Source organism: Thunnus maccoyii, chromosome 13, assembly GCF_910596095.1.
Source record: "Thunnus maccoyii chromosome 13, fThuMac1.1, whole genome shotgun sequence".
NCBI lineage: Eukaryota > Metazoa > Chordata > Actinopteri > Scombriformes > Scombridae > Thunnus > Thunnus maccoyii.
The window spans coordinates 14,698,681-14,726,113 of record NC_056545.1 but is presented as its reverse complement, the minus strand read 5'-3'; the positions used below and the strand labels follow the sequence as shown (position 1 = coordinate 14,726,113).

The 27,433-nt window shown below is 38.5% G+C and overlaps 2 protein-coding genes across 2 annotated transcripts in view; both read left to right on the top strand.

Annotated features, from left to right (window-relative positions):
* Positions 1-591: 591 nt before the first annotated feature.
* Positions 592-14,761, top strand: LOC121910249 (sodium/hydrogen exchanger 6-like). Its single transcript, XM_042431378.1, has 16 exons — positions 592-1,167; positions 2,482-2,681; positions 3,092-3,169; positions 3,770-3,846; positions 4,023-4,135; positions 4,265-4,370; positions 5,564-5,705; positions 5,848-5,953; positions 6,830-6,918; positions 7,816-7,929; positions 8,231-8,342; positions 10,718-10,871; positions 10,986-11,016; positions 11,120-11,208; positions 11,538-11,643; positions 11,790-14,761. The coding sequence occupies exons 1-16, from the start codon at positions 741-743 to the stop codon at positions 12,111-12,113; spliced, it is 2,268 nt and encodes a 755-aa protein (XP_042287312.1). The 5' UTR covers positions 592-740; the 3' UTR covers positions 12,114-14,761.
* A 1,442-nt stretch (positions 14,762-16,203) lies between these two features.
* Positions 16,204-27,433, top strand: part of LOC121910251 (four and a half LIM domains protein 1-like) — a 17,148-nt gene continuing 5,918 nt past the window's right edge. The window contains exon 1 of the mRNA XM_042431380.1: positions 16,204-16,548. The gene's annotated coding sequence lies outside the window, so the exon portion shown is untranslated. The remainder of the gene's footprint in view (positions 16,549-27,433) is intronic.

Genomic DNA, 27,433 nt, shown 5'->3' with positions numbered 1-27,433 from the left:
TGACAAAAAGTATACCTCTGGGATCTGTAAATACCCCAATAGGTAGGATTAATGTTGATAAACAATCTATGCACATGTGAAAAAGATTTTAGAAAAGAAAGCGGTCCTTTTAAATAAAATTATGATTGGGACATGGTTCATTTAAAATTGTTATACACACAATGCAAAAAATATCTTTCATCACTGCATTCAGAAGAATCCATAATGTACATTAAAGTTACCCAAGATCTATTGTAAATAATTTAAGCATATGCATATTTTAAAATGAATTACCTGTTTCCATTATAATGAAGGCTAACTGTTGAATGGGGCTGTCCTATTGTAATCCTATTCCTTGTCATTATTATGCTACATATCCTATTTCTGTTTATTCCTCTTCTGTTGATATTAATTTGTTTGTTCTATTTTAAGATTTCTAAGTGTATTTCAGTGTCCAGTCTATGTTGTATAACGACAACAAAACCTACAAGCCCTCAGTCCCACCATGAGGGTCGCTGTTGGTGCCAGGTCACCCAGTTTTATTTTGAAGAACCGGAAGTTCCAGTGTTTTGATATTCCCCCCCCCACCCCACCCGCATTCCGCGAAGACCCGCCCTACTCTGCCTCTGATTGGCTAGTACTCGATACCTTCATTGGCTAGGTTGGTTAGGTTTAGGCACGAGAAGTCAGATGGTTGGGTTAAAGTAAGAATATGAAGGTCAGAGCCAATCAAAGGCAGCGTAGGGGCGGGTCTTCGCAGAATGCGGATGAGGGAACAAAAACAACGCGTTTTGATAACGGCTGCGGAAGGAGCTGTCAGTTGCTCTCGTCTCGCCGATTTCTCGTCCAAGCAGTACTTTCCCAACACAACCGACACTACTCAAACGACAAATGTAACACAGAAAGCCACAATGGGATTCTCACTTACACGCTTTCTTGGTGTTAAACCGTCGAAAGCGCTCCTGTCGCTACCTTTTCTGTTGACATTCCTGCTCGTCGGGAGCCAAGGCGAGAGCAGTGCAATGGACAACGTCGCAACTGAGAGGATGGCTGAGGAAAGCCACAGACAGGACAGTGCCAATCTACTCATATTCATAATGCTCTTAACACTCACCATTTTAACTATATGGCTGTTCAAACACCGGCGGTTCAGGTTCCTGCACGAAACAGGACTTGCCATGATCTATGGTAAGATCTCTAACGTTAGCTAACGCGAATGTCAATCAATTAACTTAACTTAGCGTTAATGCTAGCTGGCTATGGTGCCGTTAGCTCTTCAAACTGGACCAGTAAGCTAACCTGACAGCTTAGTCTTTGGTTTTAAAGGACACGGGGAGACTCACTGATAGCATAGTGTTAGTGTCAGCATGTCGCATTCAAAATTAATAGTATTTATATAGGTTAGTATGATACTTGTTGATATTCTATTAGATCTATGTATTGTTAGAAAGAATTTGTTCTGTCAACTGTCAAATTAGCAATAGATACAAGTTTTAAACAATAGTCAGGTGCTCAAATAAATATTGAAATAGATTTTCCTTGCCATAATCATTCCACTGACCATCAGATCCTTTCATAATGCACTTAAAGTGTAAGTGATGGGGGCCAGAATCCACAAGCCTCCTTCTGTGCAAAAATGTATTTAAAAGTTTATTTTAAGCTAAAATGAAGCTTCAGCCGTCCACATTAGTCAAGTGGATATCTCTGAACGTCATAGTCTTTTTAGTACCAAAGTATTACCAAAGCAAACTTTTTTTTTTTTTAACTATACTTCCACCGCAGCTCAACGGGGAAATAGTCCGAGGAAACACAAAGAGGGAATTTGATGCTAAAAAAGACTGTAAATGTGGCAGATATCCATCTGATATGACTGACCCAGACTGCTGGAGCCTCATATAAGCTTCTGATAAACATTTAAATGCATTTTAGCATAAAATGACTGTGTGGACACACTGTGGATTTTGCCCCATATCACTTACATTGAAAGCGCATTTGAAGGGGATCTTTTAATAGCCAGTATGAACAGGACGAATTACAGTGAGGAAAACCTCTTTCAGTGTTCATGTGGGCGCCTGAGTGTTGTTTTAAGACAGAATTGAAAAATTGTGAACCTGTCCTTCACTATCCTTTAATGGTCTGAACAGAAACAGCTGAAATGGTTCGAAAATATAGGATATTGTTGTTACAGTAGCTAGGAAAGAACAACTCACCATCCCCTCTAACTAGTCAGACACTTGCACCATCACTCATTTTCAGTATGCAATGTATCTTTTCTATTACAATAATGAAGCTCACCCCTTTGAAAAAAAAGCTCAAATTAATATTTGTTTTTTGTTAGACCCCCTGATCTAATTAAAATATCTAGCACACCCAAATAATTCAAGGCAGGTATTTTAAATAGAATATTACCCTAAATCCCTTGACAAAAGATAGTTACTCCAAATCCTTTCTTACAACTTTTCCTTCACTCCCTCCTCCTCCTCCTCTCTTCTCTCCCTGAAGGCCTGTTGGTGGGTGTGATCCTGCGGTTCGGAATCCATGTGCCCCAGAGCACGAGTGACGTGATCCTGAGCTGTGCTGTCAATGCCAGTCCTGCTACTCTGCTGGTCAACGTCAGCGGGCGATTCTATGAGTACACTCTGAAGGGTGAAGTCAGCGGGGGCAAAGGTCACCAAGTGCAGGACGATGAGATGCTGAGAAAGGCAAGGAGATGGCAGATGGAGGATTGGGTGTAGTGGTTGTTTTTGGTGTGCCCTTCTCACCCAGCATTTGAAATTACTAGCTGGCAGACACCAAATGGCAGGAAAATGTCTCATAGATAAATTGATATGGGTTCGGCAGTAACATTTAAAGTCCCTGATTAAAAACAGTTGGGTTTTGTCCGTGTTACTGTACATAGTATGATAAACAACATCTACAAACTCTGACATATATCTAAACATGATCTCTGTTTATAACAATGTATAAATGTTGGCAGGTAAATTGTGTAAGTTTATCAGTTTGCATAAACAAAAAGACACTATGCACTTTGAAGAAAGTTGTAAAAGATGTATCAGCGGTAACTACTCCTTCTCGAGCAAATATTCGTATAACTTCTTACAACTATCTACAGGTGACCTTTGACCCAGAAGTGTTTTTCAACATTTTGCTGCCTCCCATCATCTTCCACGCTGGTTACAGTCTAAAAAGGGTAAGAGAATTGAAAGGAGTTATGATACAGTTATGACACACTAATTGTGCAAACTCATTTTTTTCTTCAATAAATTAGGCAATATTATTTAAAAATAGAGCTTGTTATTCTCCACAGTATATTGCAGTATGCTGCATAGCAACACACAGTACTGTAAAAAATAACAAGCTCTATTTTTTCTATTTTTGAAAAGTTTAATTATTTTACATGTGATTTTTCATATCTTTGTATGATTATTGTGATATTTGTTTGTTTTGCCCCAGTACAAAATAGACAAATAAGTACAGCTGCAACAATTAGTTAATTAATTGATGAACAGAAAATTAATTGCCAACTATTTTGATAAATAATGACTCATTTTGAGTAATTTTATCTTTGGGTTGTGGACTGTTAGCTGGGACAAAACAAGACATTTGAAGTTGTATCTTGAACTTTGGGAAACTGTTTGTCACCATTTTCTGACATTTTTTAGACCAAACAACTAATTGATTAATTGAGAAAATAATCAACAGATTAATCGATATTGACAATAATCATTAGTTGCAGCCCTAAAGTACACAAGAACAAGTCTTAACAAATCTATGTCCTTGTCTGTCTCAGAGACATTTTTTCAGAAACATTGGCTCCATCCTTGCCTATGCCTTCATGGGAACAGTTATATCCTGCTTTGTTATCGGGTAAGTTATTTGGTCATCTCTGAAGTAACCTCAGATGGTTTTGTTTTTACCATGATGCCTCACATTCAGACTCAAATACATAACAGATGGAAAATTTTGCCTCATTTCATCTGATCCATTTGTTGACTGGTAAAGCGATGCCAGTGTCTTTTAGTGACATCCTTCTTTCTTCCTAGGCTGATCATGTATGGCTTTGTGTCCTTCATGAAAGTTGTGGGCCAGCTTGGGGGAGATTTTTTCTTCACTGACTGCCTCTTCTTCGGGGCCATCGTTTCTGCAACAGACCCAGGTAGGTAGTGCCACATTATCTTACAATATCCATTTGTTCAATATGGAGGCAGCTTGGCACATTATCGCAATCACTGTTTGAGGACTTTCCTTATATTTGTGTGAGTATTTTTTCTCCTCTGTGTTTCAGTGACAGTGCTGGCTATCTTCAATGAGCTGAAGGTAGATGTGGACCTGTATGCTTTGCTGTTTGGGGAGAGTGTCCTCAATGATGCTGTGGCTATCGTCCTCTCTTCGTAAGTATTCATCACACATCACAGAAATATACACACATACAGTTACAGTATTTTTCACTTCCTTTTCACCCAAGCAATAGTAGTTCCACGTAAATTCCTAGTTCTGTGTTGCTCAAGTGCTCTGTAATCAGGCTAATTGTGGCAAATTCAGCTATTTGTGTTGTACATTGCACATGAATGGACACTAATCATACTAACATCACTCCCTGTTATTTCACTGCTTGCCTTCTTCCACCCATCCGTGTCATTCGTCATCTACCTGCACGTATGTATGCAGTGTTCTCCTCCGGTTGGAGAAGCAGGGCAGGCAGGGGGCTGGAGCTGTCCTCTCCCCAGGAGACGATGGCCCAGTCTGGCTCGAGGGGGCGGAGGAATGGCTGGAAGAAAACCAGACATTTACTCCCCGGTGGGTGGGTGGGCTGTTAGCATGGTTGTGGTGGCAGAGTTATAGCGTTAGAACCTGATCATCTCAGTTCAGTCGATGTGATGCAGATCTTTTACTTAGAGTGTAGCCGTGAACCACCACCTATTAAGATGATCATTTCCCTCCCCTACACCCCCTGCCACCGCTTCATACCCGCTCCTGGCATCATTCGTTAGTGTTCTTTATGTTGCATAGACCCTGCAAATGACCAGAAAATACTACTTTCGAATAAGATTTGATAATATAAGTGTGTAAAAGGTTTATGACTGCTGAATATTAGAGCTGGTGATTTGTTTGGTTGGTCTTGAGGTAATTTGGGCACCTCTCTTCATGAAGGTGTAGTGCCTGAATTGGCTTTTTCTGTACTTATTAGTTCTCTTATTGGATATGAACTAAAGGACGTTGAGATATCCAAGAGCTAATTAGAATTAAGCATGTAAAACCCTAACTTCCTCCCTTTTTATAACTGTAAAACCCAACTCCAGTACATGTGTGTTAAGGCTTTGTAACTATTTTGAAGGGGATAACCAAAATCCTCTAAATTTACACAAAATCAGACAAACAATAGGCTTGTGATGTCAGCCGTTCTTGGATTTGGGTTGCTGCAGGTTTGTTTTGATGCCTGACTACATTTTGGAAAATTTTCTGTTTTTGTCTTTATATTTGAGCATGTGTTAGATGTTTGACCACTTCCCCTGGATTCTTAGTAAACGTCTGTTTCCTTTTTTCATGTAAATGTTCGCGTGTACTCTGTCTACGTGACCTTCAGCTCCATTGTGGCTTATCAGCCTGCTGGAGACAACAGCCACAGCTTTGAGGCCATGGCCTTGTTGAAATCCTTTGGCATCTTCCTGGGCGTCTTCAGCGGATCCTTTGCTCTTGGAGTGGCCACTGGAGTCATGACTGCTCTCATATCCTTTTCACCTCTGTTCAGGCTGTCTCATGGTGATTTCTTTCATACCTCATTCACAGTGTCTGCTGCTTATTTGTGTCTGTATTTCTGCTTGTACTTATGTCACCTCTTGTTTTGCTCCTTGACTTTCCTGTTATCACGTGACCAAGTTCACTAAGCTGAGGGACTTCCCCTTGCTGGAGACAGCTCTCTTCTTCCTCATGTCCTGGAGCACCTTCCTATTGGCTGAGGCCTGCGGGTTCACAGGTACACTTGCACCCGGGACTGGTGCATGCAATTCAAACGGCGTCCATTTTGGCATCTGATTTTGACTTGGTTTGACCTGATATTTTAGTCATTTGATTATTGTTAGCTTTTGTCTAATTTACTTTTTTTTAGATTATTATAAGATTTGGTCTAATTTTACTTAAGTATTTTAGCTTTTTTTCCTACTTTATGAAAGTCTTTACAGTGACCTTCTATTAAGCATCCAGATAAATTCAGCTGTGTGTTAAGTTCTTTTCTAATGAAGCAATTCTTAAAAAATAGTGACACATTAATTAATACAGTAAGGATGAATCATTAACACAAGCGCACGCTAATATCTGAACCAACAACAATGCAGTATGAAACTATGTAACGTCACAGAACGGTGTTGATGTCAGTTTGGTTTGATGTGTCATTCTCATGAACCACAAAATTAGCTGAGGAAACTGGTTTCATTTGCTTGTTCAAAAAAAAAAAACTCCTTGTCATTCACAACTTTTCATTAATAAGTTTTTATTTTTGAAGAAAACTGTAATACATGTCACCATAGTTTTTGTTTTCAAGGTTTTTCTAAACTTGATTTTTATCATGAAAAACATTTTTTTTGTCATTATTAATTTTTTAATCATTTTTTTTTTTTTGGTGATTATTTCTTCAAGTTTTTACATGAGTATATCCACAGGTGTATGCATAACAGGTCACTGAAGTACATCATAAAGGCCTATTTAAGGACTGTATTACATCATGCTGTGACTACAACTGTTTCTCTCACCTGCTCCCCATCCTATTCATTATTTTAATCGCTGATTTACCAGTAAGGTGTAATTGAATGTGTTTTGAGTGATACTGAGGTGATATTACTCTATATTTATTCAGGTGTGGTAGCTGTACTGTTCTGTGGGATCACTCAGGCTCACTACACCTTCAACAATCTCTCACCTGATTCTCAGGACAGAACAAAACAGGTGATATGCACTCACATAACCTTTTCTACTTGATACCATTGTGTCTAGTATCTTATCTAAGCAGCTTTAAACATTGTTCTGTAATTACTACAGCTCCCACTAGTGATACACTTACTAATAATAATATTAATGATAATAAATTTGTATAGAATTTTAAAAAAAATCTAGTTTACAAAGTTCTATAGTTACAGATTTGAAGAAAAATTCAGGGAAATGTCCCAAAAGATAATTCTTAGAAGAGAGGATGTCCCTGTAAGTTCTCAGAAATCCACACGTCGATGTCATGTATGCGTTGAAGCAGAGAGCTGTTTGACCTGAAGGCAGCGGGTCCCACAAACAAAAAAAAGCTCTGTTATTTGTGATCTCTTGAACATAAATGTTTTTAATATTACCAGCTAATGGAAGCATATAGAGACTGAATAACAACAACCACATCACACCGTGGCACCAGATGATAGTATAAGATGACTGTGGATATAAGAAGCACAAAACTGTTTCTAATGGATTTGATAGGATCTGAACTTGTAGAAACGTGTGGTCAGCTATACCAAAAGCAGCAGCGAGGCTGGAGGAAGCAAGATAGATAAGTTCTTAACTTTATTTAGATATAAATCTTACCTGACGTCTTGTTGCTTTTCAGTTTTTAGTCCTATCATTTAGATTTTTTGGTGTGCAAGAATATTTTTGAAATTTTAAATTTCTAAATTAACAATGTAAATGAGTCACTCAGTAAAAAAAAAAAGCCAACATTTTGCACTAATGCCAGCTTGAGTTATCCAACGACAACACTGAATGATGTTTGAATGAAACTAATCAAACCTTCTATTCAAAATGAATGCAGTGTGGATTTTTCAGTTTTCATTCAGTATGTGTGTTTATTTGTCTCCTCCCCTTCAGTTATTTGAGCTGCTGAACTTCCTGGCAGAGAACTTCATCTTCTCCTACATGGGTCTGACACTCTTCTCCTTCCAGTCACACGTCTTCAACCCTTTGTTCATCATTGGAGCCTTTGTATCCTTGACTCTGCTTGGTGATAATGCATCACACAAACAAATCCAGAGACATTTGGCGGAAGAATGTTGTTCCATATAACCACAGTATTACTACCGTTATTGCTGCCAAAGCTGATAATAATACAGTGTATTCATGCAGTGAATTCAGGCACCCAGAGAATAACAGAGCAAACGGAAAGATTAGTCAGTCGTGAGATAGAATTTCCATACTGCCGTCTACCCACAGTTATTTTCCCTTTCACCTTGCCCACACTAGTATTGTTTCTCGAGTGTTCTGTCCTTGACCTTCCTGTACGTAGGTGGCAGTGTTTCTTGGCAGGGCAGCAAACATCTACCCTTTGTCCTTTCTGCTCAACCTGGGCCGCAGGAACAAGATTGGATCCAACTTTCAGCATGTCATGATGTTTGCAGGTACAGAGCTGAGACAACAGAGTGCACCTGTTGTCAACTCTGTGATAACATATTTTATACATGGCGAACATGAGGAGTCTCTAATGTTTCTCAGGCTTGGGCCCAAATTGAGTAAACCGCTTCTCACCCATTAAAATAAACAATCAGTGTAATGGAGCAACCTTGTAGTTTAAAAACATGAGTCTAGATAATTGTGTGCTAAGACAGTCTCCTTTCAGACCATTTATACACGTACTCAGAAACAGTATGATGAATAATAACCTTACGTCAGCTGACATTTACAATTGAAACATGCTAATAGAAACCCCCTACATGTCTCTGCACATAATGGTTTCCTTTTTAGTATGCAGAATATGTGAACCCTTTCCTCTCATAACATTGTTCAATATATTTAACAAACGTTTGATGTTTTAATATAACTGATTTGTGTTGTTAAAATGCTATGGTGATAGATGCCTATACGATCGGGGTGGTATACCACAAATTAGGTTTAGTGAAAACTAACCCTGAGTACACCCTGAGTACAGTCGGTTACCATGGTAACTGACTCTATGAAGCATACCTGCCAACTGGCTCATTTCTCTTAAACAAACCCTGAGTTTCTCTCTGACTCCTCCCTCATACAGAGCCAGACATGCTGTTTCAGCACATTCATTAGTGAAGGTTTACTGTCTGTCAGAATCTTAATCTTGGTTGGATATTAGTTTTGTTACTAAAGGAACATTTAAAGATACTGTTTTTATGTGTTATCAGTCATTTCTTTGACAGCATTTTTTTCTCTTCACATTCAAATATTACACAGCGTGAATTCAGCCTCAGCTCAGACTAAAACCTCTGCATGTCCTTCTGTTATAACACTGACTCTGTGCACAAGATAGCTGTCAGTTTGTTAGAGCAGCTTCTGCACTGAAATGTTTATTGCACATAATGTGTAATCTCAGTTTAAATTTCAAATATTGGTATGAAACCTTAGACACATTGGATCAATGAGTAATTATCTCTATCAGCCATGATGTGATTGGTCGCACTGATGGGACATTGTTCCTGTAATATTGGAGATTATATCTTAATATTTCTGAGTGAGCAGGTTTGTGGTGCAGCTGCAGAATGTAGTTTGAAAGTGAGTTTTTCAAATAGGATGCATAGTCTTAATGTGTTTTAACAGGATTTTAGTGACAGTGTTTAAGTTTACCACATTTGTTGATTTAGCTGAAATAAAGTCACTGAATGTTGTTGAGCCAAGATACAAATAGACATCTAAAATTTTATAAAACACTACTGTATTTTAAACTCAACACCTGTTCAAATACAAATCACCAAACACATTATTACTGGATCAGACTGTGAGCTTAGTCATGTCTCTGTTCTTTGATCTATATACGTTTCAAATCTTTAACTATATTTTTCATCTTCAGTTGCTGCCTAGTGTTTTTTGTCCGTCAGATTAGGGTTAGGGATATGTAATGTAGCTGCAGCCTGATACACAGTCAGATTCCACTTAATCATCATTAAGGAAACGGAAGTCTAGTAAATGATGAAATAACGGATATTACTTTGTGTTAACTTGCTGACATTTCCTGCTCTGACTCAAGCTCTTTTTTAAAAAAAGATAAATGGGCACCGTCAGCATGCACATGCATTAATATCTATATATCCACTGGATTAAAATGGAGGCTCTGCCTTTTATTTATCCGTTGCCATGGTGAATCATAGTATCAGTGCTCCATTGATAATAGCTTTTTTCATTCACCATACATGCGCTTAGAGTTCAGGTTTAGACTCACAGTTTGTTAAACCTGCTCTCTAGAATACCACCAGTTCTGAGGGGAAAAAACACCCACATCACTATCAGCATGCTGACATGCTCACCGATAATGCTAGCATTTTCATATTAATGTTTAGCAGTTATAATGTTTACCATGCTCACACTGTTTGTTTAGAGTGTTAGCATTCAAGCATTTGCTAATTAGCACTAAACCATAGACTGTATATAAAGATAGACTTAGTGAGGTGTGACGTAACACATCAGTTTGCACTGGAGCCGGTTTGTAGTCCAGAATTACTGCTTATGGTTGGTGCCATCTTAGAGACAGGTGCTTCCAAATAATTAAGTACACAAAATTAAATATTGACCAGGTGATGGTGCCAGTGGTCATATGAGCAAAGTTATTACAATTTATCCTCTGGAGGCCATGAATGTGTGTACCAAATTTCACAGCAACCCTAACAATACTTGAGATATTTCAGTCTGGACCAAAGTGGTGGACCAACATTGCCATCCTAAAAAATGCACACTGCCTCACTCCAGGTCTCTGTTGGTAAAACAGACACAGACACACTCATTCTTACACTGTCTTGTCTTCTGTGTCCTCCAGGTTTGCGCGGGGCGATGACTTTTGCTCTTTCTATCCGAGACACGGCGACTTATGCCCGTCAGATGATGTTTTCAACCACCCTTCTAATTGTTTTCTTCACTGTCTGGATCTGTGGAGGTGGCACCACACCCATGTTGTCCTTCATGAGCATACCGTAAGACTGAGCATGTGTTTGCATGCATTTATTTCTCAATCTCTGTGTGTGTGTGTACTCCCCTCTATTGAATGTTTTTCTGTCAAAATCACTGTACCACCCTTTCTCCTTCAGGGTGGGTGTTGACTCTGATCAAGAAAACTCTGTAAGTAATTACTACAGCTTGATATCTCTTGTTTTTGAAATTTTCGTGTGTGAGTGCCTTATCAAGTTGTAAAATAATGAAACAGCAATTTTCTGCTAAACAGAGTTCAGCGATGTTGGATGGATCACAGAGGAGGAACACCAAACACGAGAGCGCCTGGCCCTTCAGGATCTGGTATAACTTTGATCACAAGTATCCTTTGAGCCTTGTTTCACATTTTTGAAATAATAACTTCAGAGGGGTGTATGCTGTAGAAGTTCAGCTTTGACCACCAGAGGGCACTCTTTACAAACTTAAAGAAGTACACACAACACCTGCTTTGACTTGCTTGTTACTAAGCCTTTAAATGTGTTCAAGTCTCATAATAAGCTACTGATGGTATTTTTCAGCAACAAACACATCATTTCAACTGCGATAGATAAAGCCTTACTGGTTCAGAGTCGGCACACTTGCATTAGTTTGTTGACTGATTAACTTTACCTAAATCAAACTGTTAGTGGTCCTTAACACTTTTTTCCTAGCTATCTGAAACCGCTCCTGACCCACAGCGGACCTCCTCTCACTGCTACTCTGCCCACTTGTTGTGGACCTCTGGCTCGATGCCTCACCAGCCCTCAGGCATATGAGGTTTGGACATACTGCATCATTTAAAAGAACAAGTGTCACTTCATTAAATGCCTGATCAATAACTTACTGACCATCAGAAATACATGGATAATTACCTATATGATGTATCATGAGTGTTATTGATATGATTCCCCTCCACACACCAGAACGAAGGTCAGCTCCACGACGATGAGTCTGACTTCATCCTGAACGATGCGAGTGTTAGCTCCATGTACGCCGATGTCACCGTCAGCACGGATGCGTCCGGATCGCGCACCATCAACCGAAAGCGCTCCTCCACCGCCAGCACTGGCGGGGGTCCGTCTGATGAAGGCCTGGATCACGAGCTCGCCCTGGCGGAAAATGAAGTGGCGATCAGGGGCACCCGCCTGGTCCTGCCCATGGATGACCCAGTGGACCCTCCAACCACTGTCACCCTGCCTCCCCCACCTTCCCCACCACACTCTGACCCTCACAGGCACAGACTGTAAGAAGAAGGCTGTCAGGGTGCAGTTTGTTGGTTTCAGCTTCAAGAAAATCACAAATCATCTAACTAGATTTCACAAGAAAACTAAATCTAATAGAATACTTAGTTGATTTGTTTTTTTTATTTATTTATTTCTTTTTTTAAATGACAAACTACTTTTACAGTATAATATTCAAGTCTCATGTTGACAAGACCACCTCCCTGTCCAACACGCGAGTTTAAAATAGTCTCAGCTTTGTGACGAACTTAAGGCGTGCTTGATTTAACTCACCTTTGAGGTGGATTACTGTAATCTTGAATGTGACTGCACTACATGTAAGATAAGGTACTGTAAATCAAGAGTACCTCAAGTTTATAGGTTACTTAAAAATCGCAAAAGATGCACATTAAGCCACCATTTAAAGGAGGCAAAAAAAATAAGAAAATGGGGCTGTCATATTTGCTCCAAAGTTTGTACTACTGTGGTGATAATGCCAGTGCTGTTGTCTATGCTCTCTAAAAAAACACTCCTTCTGGTTGTAGGGGGCGATCTAAACGTTTCATATACGGTTTACCCTTTTCTCTGTGGTGACATTGCTCGTGACAACAGGTCCTGTATTTGTTTAGCTTACCTCAAGTATTTGTAAGATGAACTGTCAAACATTTCTGACAGTTCTGAGAGTCACCCTGAAACTTTGCTCTGGCACCACGTAGTAACATTCGGTGCTGTTCAGGAGCATTTACACTACAGTTACATTACTAACCTTACTAATGTATCCACAGACTGACGTGTTGGGAGCTTTGAATTTGCAGGATTGTAGATTGGTTATACTATTAGGCCTAAAACAAAACAACCAAAATCTCAAACCGCTTCCACATCTCTGTCTAGGAGCGTCTATACTACCTTAAATTTTAGCACTGCCTGCCTCTTCTCTTCTGGGTCAGTCTTTTTCATCTCGATTTATTTATTGAACAAAGAGTGGTTTATTTATGTACTGATTTATTTATTTATTTATTGTTTTTTTTTAGCGTGACATTAATGATTATCTTGCCCTGTTCAAAAATAGGACAGCTCGGCGGTGAAAGGCTGTTGTTATTCGGCAGCTTTTCCTAAAAGCACTGTAACTCTTCCCGGACAAGGTACATACAGCGGGGGAGTCACGAGGGTGGTAGATATTCATTCCAGGAGTTTGTTGTTCTTTACCGTTTGCGCATGTTAAAATATCTCCCTCCCGAAATGTAGCAGATGCTTTTACTTTATACTTGGAAACTAGAGCTTCCCTGTGTGTGTATTTTACAAGTGTGTGTGGCTGATGTCAGATTGAAATCTTTCAAATCTACTGATGTGGTTATTAGGGCTAATGTCTGTTTGTGGGTTCTCTGTCGTCATCTGGTTTAATCTCCTTTCTAAAAAAAAAAAAAACCAAACAAAACAAACGTAACTGCCGTGTCTTTGTGATGTTGTATCATCAAAGATGACTGAGGGCTGGCTGATCTGTTTTCAATTTAAGTGCCTATTCAGAAATTCAATTACTTATGTAGATTTGTACATATTTTGATTTGCTAATGTGTAGTAAAATCTTTTTTTTGTTTTTATATGATACTAAACCCTTTGATTGATGTTGAATATTATTTCCAGTATAATTGGGCCATTAGGTGACGGCCTGAAGTGTAACTGTTTGTTTTTGGTGCATTCAAAAGGTGGAGAGCCCAAAAGGGTGCAAACTAAAACATTGTACTTATATTAATGGGAAATAACACTAATATAATGTAATCATTTTGTGAACAGTGTACTTTATCAAAAAAGTATATGTGGCATTTTAAAATGAAATTCGTTCTTTTGCTTCACAATTCGGGGCTGAATTTGAACGCAACATGAACCTGGTGACTGTTTTCCAGCTTTTCATTTGTCAGTAAGGTCGAGGGAAAGATTCTTGTGCAGGAGGATGTCACCTACTTTCTACTGAAGCAATGTTTATCTGTTTTGCACCTAGTTTGGCAACCAAGCTCCTCTATTCTGTTCCCACTTAAGTGGAGATATTTTGTGGCTCAAGCATCTCCTTAGTTAACTGGGACCCTTGCCTGTTCTGTTTTCGGCTGAGCAGGCCGGTCTAAGACCACAAGGGTTTTTTTTTTATTTTTTTATGACTGAGGTAGAAATGAATTACTGGTCAAAATGTCTGTGTTGATAGTATCAAGCTGCACACGTTGTCCTCAAGCAGTATTCTTGATTTGAAGTTTGAGTTTCTGCATAATCATCCAGAGATATGGACATAAATGGATATGCATTTTTATCCTTTGGGTAAAGTTCTCTTTGATTTATATTTGTTGTTTAAATGTCTTTGATCAATAATAAAAAAAAAACATACTTAGTTTATATGGGACTTTTGAAGAAACAGTTGTAATCTTATGGTAGTAAACACTCAAAACTATCAAAATGTTGAATGATGTTTCTACTGTTTGTAGAAACTGTTGATGACAGTTTGTGAGAAGGAGACCTGCAGTAGGTCTACATGTGAATGTTTTTAAAATGTGAAATTATGTTGAGGGCAAAAAAACATCTCGGATTTGATAGATTTTTCCCTGTGTAGTCCTGAAGTCAGTGCAGTTAGTGACTCCTCTGTCAGACATCTTGCGAGTGTACCAGAAGTAAATAAAAACTCTTTAAATTGAGCTGTTTTTGCCCTTTCAATGTATGCAGCCCCATTTTTGCCCACCTATTTTTAAATATTTGCATATATCCTAATATGCTCTTTTAAGTCTTACATCATTAGGCTGCTGAAGCCTGAAGGAATCTCAGTGTGAATCCAAATTATCTTTACCCACCCTATCCGTAGCCTTAAATAATTAATTCTTAATGCGTACAATTTCCTGCTTTGATAAAATAATCTTAAAAGGTGTCCTGTGGATTTTTTGACCACCAGCAGTGCAATGGATCAGTGTTTTTCTGAGTGGGTCAAAATGTTTTTTAAAGTCGATTTTGCAAATGTTTTATGAGAAGAAAATGCATTCAACATGTTTATTAGGCCTCAAGGACATATACACCATGTATTTTTGTACCACTGAGTGTAATCAGAATCTTTGTGTACAACAAAAACTCCACAGGGTGCCTTTAAGCTTTCAACTGTGTTTCACAGTGTTCATCAGCAGAAGTTTATGAGTGGTTAACATTGTTTTCTATTTCCAAGAATGAACCTTTACACTCCATTTTCTGCTTGTTGACTTTCCCTAAAATTATTATCAACAATTGATAAGTACCAACTGGTTTGGTTTTATTCCGTCATAAAACAACTTACACATAACACACTCTTCTACATATTGACCAAAAAAAACCCAAACAAAAGCACAAAGATTCAAACCAACATTAAACATGGACATGCAGAGACAGAAAACAAACAAAAGAAAACAAACTGTAAACAGAGTTATGAATTAAATTGAAGCATGACAGGATAAAGTAACTTAACTCCATAACAGTAAGGCCAAGATCAATGGTGGAAAGTAACTGAGTACATTTACTAAAGTACTGTACATAAGTACAATTTTGAGTTACTTGTACTTAACTTGAGTATTTCCATTTGATGCTATATGTTTCCTTATACTTGCTTACACTTCCACTCTACTACATTTCAGAGGGAAATATTGTACTTTCTACTCCACTACAGCTTTAGTTACTTTTCAGATGAAGGTTTGACACGATGGATAATATAACAAGCTTTTAAAAAAACAACACATTGTTAAAGATGAAACCAGTGGTTTCCAACCTTTTTTTGGCTTTTGACATCTTACAAAAAGCAGTGTGTAATCGGGGTCACATTTCAGATGTCTGAGTTGTTAACAGCTCCACCAAATACTGATTTTTCCCTCTAAACTTCTCACACAGTTTCATTTCAATAAATGTTTAAATGATCCAATATTTCACCAAAAATCAAAGATTAGAGAAAAAGTCCAAAAACTGAAAACAGGTTTGTGTATCAGAACTTTGTTTTTTCTTCTTTCCTCTCCCATTAATCATCTCATGACCCCTCAGATTTATCTGATGACCCTTTGGAGGGGCTCGACCCCCAGGTTGGGAAGCACTGGACTAAACTAGCTTAAGTAGGATTTTTCATGCAGGACTTTTACTTGTAAGGGAGTATTTTTACATTGCTGTATTTCTACTTTTACTTATAAAGCATCTGAATACTTCTTTTGGACAATTAGTATGACGACGCAGCTGTCGCGAGTGTTCACATATCTTTTCATATTCACTTTTATTTTGAAGGCAAACTCCCCTTCCACTTCTGTTTGAACTTGATTTTATTTTGAAGTTATACACCACACTTCCGGTCTCAGCCAGCTGTTTTGCGGGCAGCCTGACACAGCTGCAGATATAAGTATTTATAAAGTAAGCGGAGTTCCCTGCTTCCAAACAGCTCGGAGGGAGCCGCGCACCCAACGCCGCAGTCATCACTCTGAACCCGGTAAGCTGTTTATATCTGTAAAGTCTCACCAAACCTCATTTCTTAAGACTTGTTTTGAGATAAAACTGATCATTTACTGCTGAACTGTTTTATAGTTTGTTTGTACAGACATGCAGGTTATATGATGCTTAATGAACTTGTCTTCAAACTCTGAGCTGCACTTTTATCTTTTACTGTAAAGATGTGACAATATAAAGTTATTGATCTTCATGTAAAGCCAGCTCAGAGCAGATCACCTACACAGTAACTTGCCCATGAAACAACTGTGCAATAGCATGTACTTTACTCCTCTCACACACACATCTTGTGAGTTCATACAGACTTCACTTGCAAAGCAGCATTGTGATATGCAGAGAGGAAACAAGACTTAAAGTTGTCTGGGGCGTTGGCTGTCTGTCCGTCTCTGTAAGTGTGTGTGTGTGTGTGTGTGTGTGTGAGCAAGCTACAGTTACATGCTGACTTGTGGAAGAAGCCCGAGCAGCTCCTGAAATCTGTTTCCAGTTAGGAAGTCTCCTTTTTTTCACTCAGTGATGGAACTGCTGAGGCAAAAAAAAAAAAAAAAAATGCATCACAGAGGTCAATTAAAATTCCTGTACAGCTATTTTTCATTGTCCTGTGAGTGTGTGTGTGTGTGTTTTCGTATCCATGTAAGTGATGCGGTGTGTGCTCTACCAGCTATCGTTAATACTGCTTCCAGTATTAACGAAGAATTTCAGGATCCAAATGTATGACTAACAAATAACTTTGGGGGTGTAACAGGTCACATATGACTGACTGTGTAACTGCAACCCTTAAATTCTGATTATTCACACACTGATTAAAAAAAAAAGGAGAATTTCGCTGTTAAATGACTCAAGACTGAATGACTGAAAGGGGAAGGGCACATTTACCGGTAAGATTACAGAAAGAAACATCATGTTGGACATTGTGAAACCTTTGCAGATGTCCCAACGGTAACTTAAGAGTAAAATGTCATCTTCATGCACATTTCCACTGAATTATTTTTGATCTGGGGCTCTACTGGAATATCTTTGTATGCTACAGTTAAAAAACTCTCGATTTCTCTATTTCACTCATACTGTCTGCCTCTGTCTGAAACAGGCCATTTTAGCTCCCCCCCCCCTCTCAATGAGCCCACTCTCTTCTGATTGATCAGCTCTTGGAAGCTGCCAGTCGCCGGCTGCGGAGGCAACATCAACAAATCATGAAACAAACTATAGTTGTAGGATTTCACTACTTTTTCTCATTCTTTACTCGCAACGTCTTCTTCTCAAATACATCCGTAAATGTTCGAGCCTGAATCTGATCCGAAATATGAGAGTGGACGATGTGAACAACCCATGGAACAACCTTAGCAACAACATTTGCAACAATGGCTGCGGAATGAACAGCCATTTATGGGCATGCACCATGTCAGCTCGTCAGCAAGGTAGAAAAAAACATCGCAAATGAAGCGTTCAGGGCAGGTTGAAGCCTGGGCTTTTGATTCGCAGGGAGCATTTCTACATATGTTAACTTTAAGTTTTGGAACTTTTACCATGTTTAAAATAGATATCAGACATCATAACAGTGTAGAAATAAAAGAAAGTCACAAAGAGCATAATATTTCCCCTTCATCATAATATTTTTAGTGAATGTTGCTGATTTCTAACAGGCAAATGGAGTTACTTGCAGTATTACAGTCATTTCGAAGAGCACACACACAAACACACGTGTACAAAACACACAGGGTAAATAAACCAAGACTGACCTTTCTCTGCCTGACACACACACACACACAGAGCAGAAGGCTATAGGCAATTTTTAGTTTTATTCAAAGTTGGTGCCTGCATGTTAAAGAAATTACCATGAGCTCAGTGCCATAAATTACATCACAGGCTCATAAAACTTTATGATATTTGTCTGACTTCACATCTTGGTAACTCCCTGTTGTGTTTTGCCTGCTGCGAGTTAAATAGGATAGAATGTAAATGCAATATAGGCATGTTATTTGTTTTTCTTTTCATTGATCTCCTTCAGGAAACTAGTGGAGTCCCCCCCCCCCCCGATAGAGATTTCAATGGAGTCCACCAGTTAATGTGCTCTGACACCATCAAGGTTCAAATAAGTTTTCACTGAGAAACAAACTTGGCAACGTCTAATCTTTGACCTGCAGCCTTAAGAACCTGTTGTGATGTTTTTTGGTGTGCCGACATCAATCGGTGACTCTGAAATTGACAAAGTGTTGCTGTACTATGTGAAAGGAAGGAAATTTAATAGCTGCACTCTTGGTGCATAAGCACCCACTCACACACAAATGTTTCTGAGAAAAGAGGAAGCAGCTGCCTGACTAATCATATGTTTGTACCACAATATACAGGTAGGTACACTAGGTTAGGTATAATTTCACATTTGGGGAGATAAGTTTAATCACTTTTTTGCAGCCAGCAGCTAAGCTAATAATCTATGTAGCTTCATATTTAACAAATTTAAGAGAGGTATTGATCCTCTCATCTAAAGCTTGGCAAGAAAGCAACTAAATGCATACGTCTTATTATTCCTTTAAGCTTTGTGAAATGTAACACACAGATGAAAAATTAAAGGAAAAATCATAATAAATGAGTGGAGAAACATAAACACATGCTTCCATATAGGGAAAAGAGTATGAAAATGATGGGAATCATACTGTATCTGTTATGGTCTTCACAGTCACCAGATCTCATCCCAGCTGAACCCCTATGGGAGATTTTGGAGCGATGAAAATACCAAATGAGGAAATCTCTTTTCAAGAAGCTAGTAGAGACAATCTACAGATATTATATTTCTGCCAGGGAGCGCTGAAGTTATTCTAGAGACTCGTGGTGGCCATACATCTTACAAAGACACTGTTTTTTCCTTTAACTTGTCACCAATCTGTGCGTTTATTCAGCCTTGTGCTTTAACACTTAAATGGATGGTAAATGATCTAATGTTTGGTTCCCTGCCTCTTTTTACGTATAGTATTATGTACAGAAATTGTTTGGCATTTGTTAAGAAATGGTTAAGTTCACGTAAAGGTTTGGTGAGGTCAATGTTAGGGGTAAGAATCTGGAAGAATGGTTAGAAACTGGGATTTGCAGAGATTTATGAGGGGAGATTAGAATAGTTTGGAAGCAAAAAAGCCAGACAGACAGACAACGCTGAAGGCTTAAATGTCACAGAAGATAATTTCACTATTAGTTATGGGCCCTCAGTAGTCCTCCAACTGAACTGTTCTGGTGCCAATGCGGGGAGGGTCACTTACTCATATGGAAAATGTCATGGATATTCATGGAAATGGAAATTGGTCATACACTGCTCCAGCTGAAGGTTTCAAGTTTTGTCAGCTGCTCTGTTCTGAAAAACATCTCCCTTGCTGAAATGAGGAATGAGAAAAAAGGAGAGAACCAAAGAAGGAGTGTGTAACTCAGATGGAGAGAGAGAGAGAAAGAGAGAGAGAGAGAACAGGACAGACGAAGCGCGGTGGGTTAAGTGCAGAAAACCCAGCGGCTTCTGGTAAAACCATCATGTCTGTCCTGTTGTAGCGGGACATGCTACGTTTCTTCGGCCTTGCTTTACACGACTCCGATCCGTTGTATCGGCTTTATTCCACTCTCTGGAATGTGGCTCACCGGTGCCAAATACAACAATTATCTTACTTTGTGGAGTACAAATGTTTAACTGAACTCCCTGCTCAGTTTCAAATACTGATGTGTATTTATTTTTGTGATAGTATGACTGGAATCAGGGGTGGGAATGCTCCCAATATCATATTGTTGCAGTTGGACCACTATAAGGATACAGTGATCTTTAAAGCTGCTCTGAACAATACTTTCATATTAACAATGGATTAAAGGATTGTGATATGTGATATGCGAGGTGATGCTCATCATGACGAACCCACAGAGAATCATCACCAGACTCTACTTCCCCCCTCCTCATCTCTACAGAGTCTTCCAGCTCTTTGTTATGATTTTGATTCAGTCTCACTGCTATCATCAGCATCTTTTTCTTCAGCAGCTGCTTTGTTTTCTGTTTTCTTAGCAAAAAAAACTCCTCTGATAAACCTACTGTGCACTACCTCATCAGTACCAAAAAGAGGACAAAGTTAGCAGCTAGCTGATAAACATAGTAAAGCATTGGACTTATATTCATCAGGTGGCCAGACACATGACCTCACATGACGTTTGACATAACTTTATGAGGTGTTTGATTAATACAGGTTCAAGTATTGCAGTTTTCTGTTGAGTTATTTTGTGACTGCAAGTTAAAACTGTGAACTAATTGCAGTAAAAGCACTGCCATTATTTATATCAAGAGTCTGTGATGTTCTGTGCATCTTTTTAGTGATTTCCTCCATTTCTCAGATTATTTCACACATCCCAGAGTAGTTTTAAACTTACTATTTTCAATCTATGGTAGATGTATCTAAATGCACAGTAAATAAAACCAACTAGCAACTAGTTTGTGACAATTGCAGGCTGCTTATGAGAGCAGCTTCTTACTCACAGGTCCTAGTGATGCAATACATTGTAGTCTTTTCCTGATGCAGACATCGATGTGTCTCTGCCTGTTCTATGATGGATTTCTTCCTGTGAGATAGTTGATCATCGGTGAAGAATTCTGAGTCAAGTGAAAAGCTCTTACTGTTTCTTCCTGAAAGATTAAGAAATGTGACATTTACTGTTGACAGTTGAATATTTGTAATTTTTCCAAGCAAAAATTCCCTAAATTCTCTGGTCCCAGCTTCTAAAAACCTCAATCTTCGCTGTTTTTCTTAGTCTTCTATGATCGGAAATTAAAATCTCTTCAGGCTTCTGACTCTTGGTCAGACTAAACAAGCAAACTGAAGACGTTACCTTGGGCTCTGGAAAACTGTGATGGTATTATTCACTATTTTCTGACATTTTACTGAACAAACAATCAAGAAAATGACCGACAGATTAATCGATAATGAAAATAATTGTTAGTTTAGCCAGTTATTAATGAGAATAAAATAACATATAATTAACATAATAAACAGCCCAATAATGTTATACAAGTATACTGCTTAAGTTTCCGGTGCAGATTCACTTGAAGTATTACTGCAGGATTTGTAAACACAATCATATAAAGTCCATTCATCAGTTATGCACACAAACCTTCAGACTGTTGCAATTTAAAGGTCATTTATTTCCTGTTGTTCATGACTCGCCTTGACATTTTAAACAATCAGTGACCTTTTGTCAACACAAGTTTTACACTGAGGATGTGAATCTTTGTTAAAGCCATTATTCCTTATCTATGACAAATTCTAAATGTACCAATTACAATAGGAGGGACTGTAGATAAAGAGAAGAGAGTTGAAGATACATTTACAGCTCAGGATCAAAATGAACATGAATGTTTTGCACTGAGTTTCAACTCTAATCTATTTTTAAACCATCAGGAAATCCCATTAAGAGACATTTTCTACCAGCTTCCACACCAAGTCACTGATTAAAAAGTTTTCGAAGAGTTTGGATAGAAAACAGAGCTCACACCTGCAGCACACATGAAATCTAACGTAAATTCAGCTTTGGTTTATGCTAACGTGAATCTGTAGGCATTAATGAGATGTTAATGTAAACAGAGTCACAGCCAAATCATTAAAGAATTCACTTGTGTGTGTGTGTGTGTGTGTTTGGCTGGGCTGTGCCAACTTCACCGTTCTGATGGAGACTTCCTGTTTCTCGGTTTTCCACTACATTCTTCAGCGATAAGCTCATGCCAACACACACACACACACACACGCACACACACACACGGTGGGTACATGCAGACAAACTAAAACACACACCATTTGAGATTGTCTGGTCATGTTTGGCACGGTTGATCTCTCTCTCTCTCTGTTTCTCTCTCTTTATTTTGCTGCTCTCCTTCTCGTCCTTCATAGTTTTAAACATGCGTGTCAGTTTCTCCTCGTCCATGTGACATGATGTCACCTCTCTGTGCTCTATTTTTTACTCAACAGATCTTCGACTGCCGTGTGGTAGATTTGGGGTTTGGTTGAGAAATGACATAGAAGCTGTGCTTTTTTTTTTACAATCAGGTGGCTGAAACTTTGCCGAAGGTGTGAAAGGATGATCACATAGAGAGCAACAGCAATAGAGAAAACAGCAAGAAGAGATTCAGAAGAATTAAAAACTAAATCAACCAGAAAATCTTTTGAGTAGCTGCAGACTTAGAAGGATATTTCATTTACTAAGATTCATTCCCCGGAGATTTACATTAACCCTAAAAAAATAAGGCAAGTGATACTCTATAATTTTATCATTGCCAAAAAATGCCATGAAAAGTCCAAAACCAACAGTAAACTGATAATATTAACAAGTATTGTCTCTACAGACAAATCCTGATAGATTATTCCTCTGTTAGACTTCCACTGTTTTAAAACACATCAATGAGTCTCACTGTTGCACTGGGTGACATGTGGAGCTGCAACTAATGATTCATTATTGATTCATCTGTCGTTCTCAATTAATTGTTTGTTCAGTAAGATGTCAGAAAACAGTGAATAATACCAATGAACTGTTTGGTCACTTTGTCTAAAAGCTCAAGATGCAGCCTAAGATGTCTTGTTTTGTCCCGACAAATAGTCCACAACCTGAAGAGATTCAGTTTATTATCAAAGAAGACAAAGACGCCAGAAAATATTCACATTTGAGAAGCTGGAACCAGAGAATTTAAGAAGGTATTTCTTAAAAAAAATGAATCAAAATGATTAATCGACTTTCAAAACGTTTGCCAATTACTTCTTGGCGATCGACTAATCATTGCAATTCTAGTGACATATTATGATGATAAACAGTCACATTAAATCTACTTTGATTCAATGTTGAGAATAAAAGATGAAAACTTGAGTTGAAACTTGAGGTGAATACTTTTTTATTGGCACTGTGGTTCATTTTTGAATCCCACATAAAATTCCTCTGTCAATCTGTGACTGAATAGTCCCAAAAAAAAAATAATTAAAAAATCACCATTTCCTTTAGTTTGTGTTGATTTCTTGACAATAAGAAAATATAGAACACCAGCCTAATCCTTTAACTGTAACCACTTCATGCCCAACACCAAACTTTACCCCAAAACACTGTGGAGATCGTTTGTTTGTCCCTAAATGGGAGACATTCCCCTATAATACGACTGCATGAACAGATTTATTTCCCCACAATACGATTAATACAAGTCCACGCACCCACAACGTTGTCCTTGGCTGCAGCGTTGCTTTCCAATTTCACATTCAACTGTTTCCATAACGATCAAACAAAAGGTTTTGTATTGGCAGTTTGGATACGAGAAATGATGTATACGTGCTGTCTTGCCATGACACAGCAAGTGAGATTATTTATTACAGAAAATCGTTGCAGAGACATGCAGCAACACTCTGATGTCAGAGAAAACCTGATTTATTTTCCTCTGACCTGTGTGGTTACTGGCTCGCTTCCAGTCAGCCTTTGTTGGCTCCCATCAGATAACATTTTCACGATGCAGATAGCCAAACATTATTATTGCCAGCTCTGCAGCCTTAAACCTGCACAGCACTTCATGCAGCTGTGGCCTGTATGTGCTGTCTCTCTATCAGTTGCTGTGTATTCTTATAAGTTTAGGGAGAGGCAGGAAGTAAAAGAGCCAGAGAGAGATCTAGAGGGCAACAGGTAAAAATACCAGACCAGTGATGCCTTTGACTGGCCGGGCTTGCTGCTTTCCAGTGAAGATGGATGAGTAACCTCACCCAGTCAACACACAAATCAGCTGCTGGTTTTTCCATTAATAAATAATGAATTAGCAGTTTACAGACAGGAAGATGTATGTACACTCCACATGATGTCCGCCTCGGTTTGGAGTTTTTTTTGTCTGTTAAGGAGACAAGACCACAAAAGAAGCTATTTAATCAACTTAACAGTAGCACCTTTAACCTTCAGCCACATACCTCTGTCAAACGGTGCTCTGTCTCTGGGTAACAAGCTAAAATGTGTAAAACTCACTTAAGCTTGACCACATGGGGTTGGACAGGTTACACATCACAGGCTACATTCTGTTTAAGAGGCTTTTTCATGCTGAGAAGAACTGAAGTTTGGTTTAACAGTTTTAATTCCCTCCTACTTGTGCTCAAATTTAAGTATTGTTTTAATTTTGTACGAATATATTTTTTTCCTAAATCAGCAGAACAGTTTTTGCTGCCAGAGGAAACAGTTCAGAGCACTTTACAGACATAAGGTCATCTCGTCAGAATACACCTCAGCTCATAGAGTTTAACCACCAGTTAAACTACTGAATGTCTGGGCTGCGAATGATATTTTAGCCTTGCAAAACCATGCTCTAGGGATGGTAATATCGGTCTGTTGGTCCACTGCTATGGTCCAGACTGAAATTTCTCAACAACTATTGGATGAACTGGCCATGAAACTTGATGCACACATTCATGTTCCCCTCAGGACGAATTGTAATAACTTTGGTGATCCCTTGACCTTTCAACTATGGCATGCTGACATTAGCATTTTGCTAAAAGCACTGCTGTAGAGCCTCACAGAGCAGCTAGCATGGCTGTAGACTCTTAATCTTGTTATAACCCAATCTTTACAATATGTTTTCAGCACTTTTAAAATGAAAAATACTGAAAAAAAGAATACAAATACATAATAGCTGTCAGAGACCAAAAAAAGGGAGACTACTGGGACAAATATGATGGTCATAACTCAATTTTCAATGGCCCACCATTCTCACCAAAACCAAACCTATCTTTAACCTAAAACCTTTATGATTTCTAGATTTTTAAAATGGTGCGATTTTACAAGAAGTAAAGTACAAGTCCTTGGCAGAAAGGTATCATGTCACAGCACCTGACAGACAGTGTACAACTTTACATGTGGCTGACAAAGACAACCATGATTTCACCATATTTTCCCCTCGTGTCCCGTCCAAAAGCACTAGAATGGTCATCAGCATTAATAAACCCGTATATGTCTGTCCTTGCCTATAAAAACTAATTCCTGACTCATCTCTGACTTCTGGTGAAGAGCTTAAGGAAAGTCACAAGAAAAAGGGAGGATTTAAACGTTTGTGAATGCAGCCAAAACTCGTGGTAACGTCGGTCTTGAGCCAAAACCAGGACTTCCTCATGTATCTGTGCTGACATGCTGCTCAAACCAGGAGGCAAATGCTATAGTTTGTGGTTTGGGTGGTTTCCTAGGGAGTGGTCCATGGAAGAAGAAGTGTGTGTATGTGTGTGTCGAGGTTCTGTCAAAGAGTTGTCGACGTTCCAGATCTCACCACATTAGTCATACCAGGCATTCCTTCATGTGTTCACCTCACTGTGCGAACACACACACACACCCCCTCAGACACACACACACACAGCTCTGCTTGGGAGAATTCCTCGCGGTCAGCCAGCGTGAACTTGATGTGGGAAATAACCAAGCGAGCAGACTTTAGCCATCTCTTCCTCTACATTTCTGTGTGTTTGTGTAGCTGTGATTTTTTATATATCGTGTTGTGTGTTATTGAGCATCTGAAATCCTGACCCTGTAATCTCCAGGCTGTAATGGAAGTTATGGTGATGAACGTGGTGATTTTGGTTCTATCTTTAGGAATTTTATACATGTTGTATTTTGGGCAGAGTGATTATTGCACTCAAGTCTTATGAGAACTCAGTTAGACATAGCCATAATTGAATATTTGGACACTGTCCTATCCGGTTATGGGACTTCATTTACCTCGAAGGTGGACAGTAATGAGTTGGGTAGTGGACAATACCATAGTTTAAAAATACTCCATTACAAGTAAAAGTCCTGCATTCAAAATCTTAAGCACAGAAGTTTTATGAGCAAAAATGACTTTTACTTTCAAATATCAAAAGTAAAAGTGTTGGTTATGCAGAAAAATGGCCCCTGTGAGTGTTTTATTATTATATATTATATTATTGAAACTTCAATATTGATACATTCACGTGTAAGTATCATTTTAATGTTGTACATGGTCGAGGTGGAGCTCATTTTAACCACTTTATACACTGTTGAGTAGTTTAATTTATAACAATGCAACATATTCCTTAAGCTTAGCGTATGTTTTGAATGATATTTTCTATCTGCAAAGTAACTAGTAACTGTAAAATAAATAAATGTAGTGGTGTTGAAAAGTACATTCCCCTCTGAAATGTAGAGGGGAAGAAGTATAAATTTATAAAGAAGGATAAAATGAAAAATACTCAACTAAAGGCTCAATTTTTATTAGTTTTATTATTTATTTTTATTGGTGATTTTCACTGAATTATACCTAGATATTTTAAAAACATGTATGCTTAAAACTGCCCTGATTTTATGTCCACACGCATCCAAAAGTAAAGTAAAAAGTCTGCTGCACAAACAGAAAACAAGGTCATCTTGCGATTAGTACAGCTCAGAAAACAGCTTCCGGTAATACAGGTTGAACAGAGAATAAGAGGCACATGCTTGCAATCATAATTAAACACTTGGAATTTGACATGTAAAGTGGTTTGGTGACTTAACTACAGAATTGCCCTTTAAAACAGGTAATCTTTGGCAGGTCTCTCTATTACAAATGGCAGAAAGGCTGACTCAAAAACTTTAAGACATTATAAATTTCATCATCAAATCAAATGATTTAAACTTGTGCTCTTGGCCATTGAATCGGGTAGAGATAAGATGAATGAGGAACTAGCACATGAGCACTCAGACAGGCTATGTGTGCAACAAATGCAAACACAGGTGGACACATAGAAACACAGATATGTACACCTGGTTGCTATGCATGAACAAATATGTCAATGTCAACACATCAAAGCGAGTAATAAAAAGCATCTTATCAGCCATAGCTGTAAATATCAGAGTGCTCATTTCAGGTGTGGTAG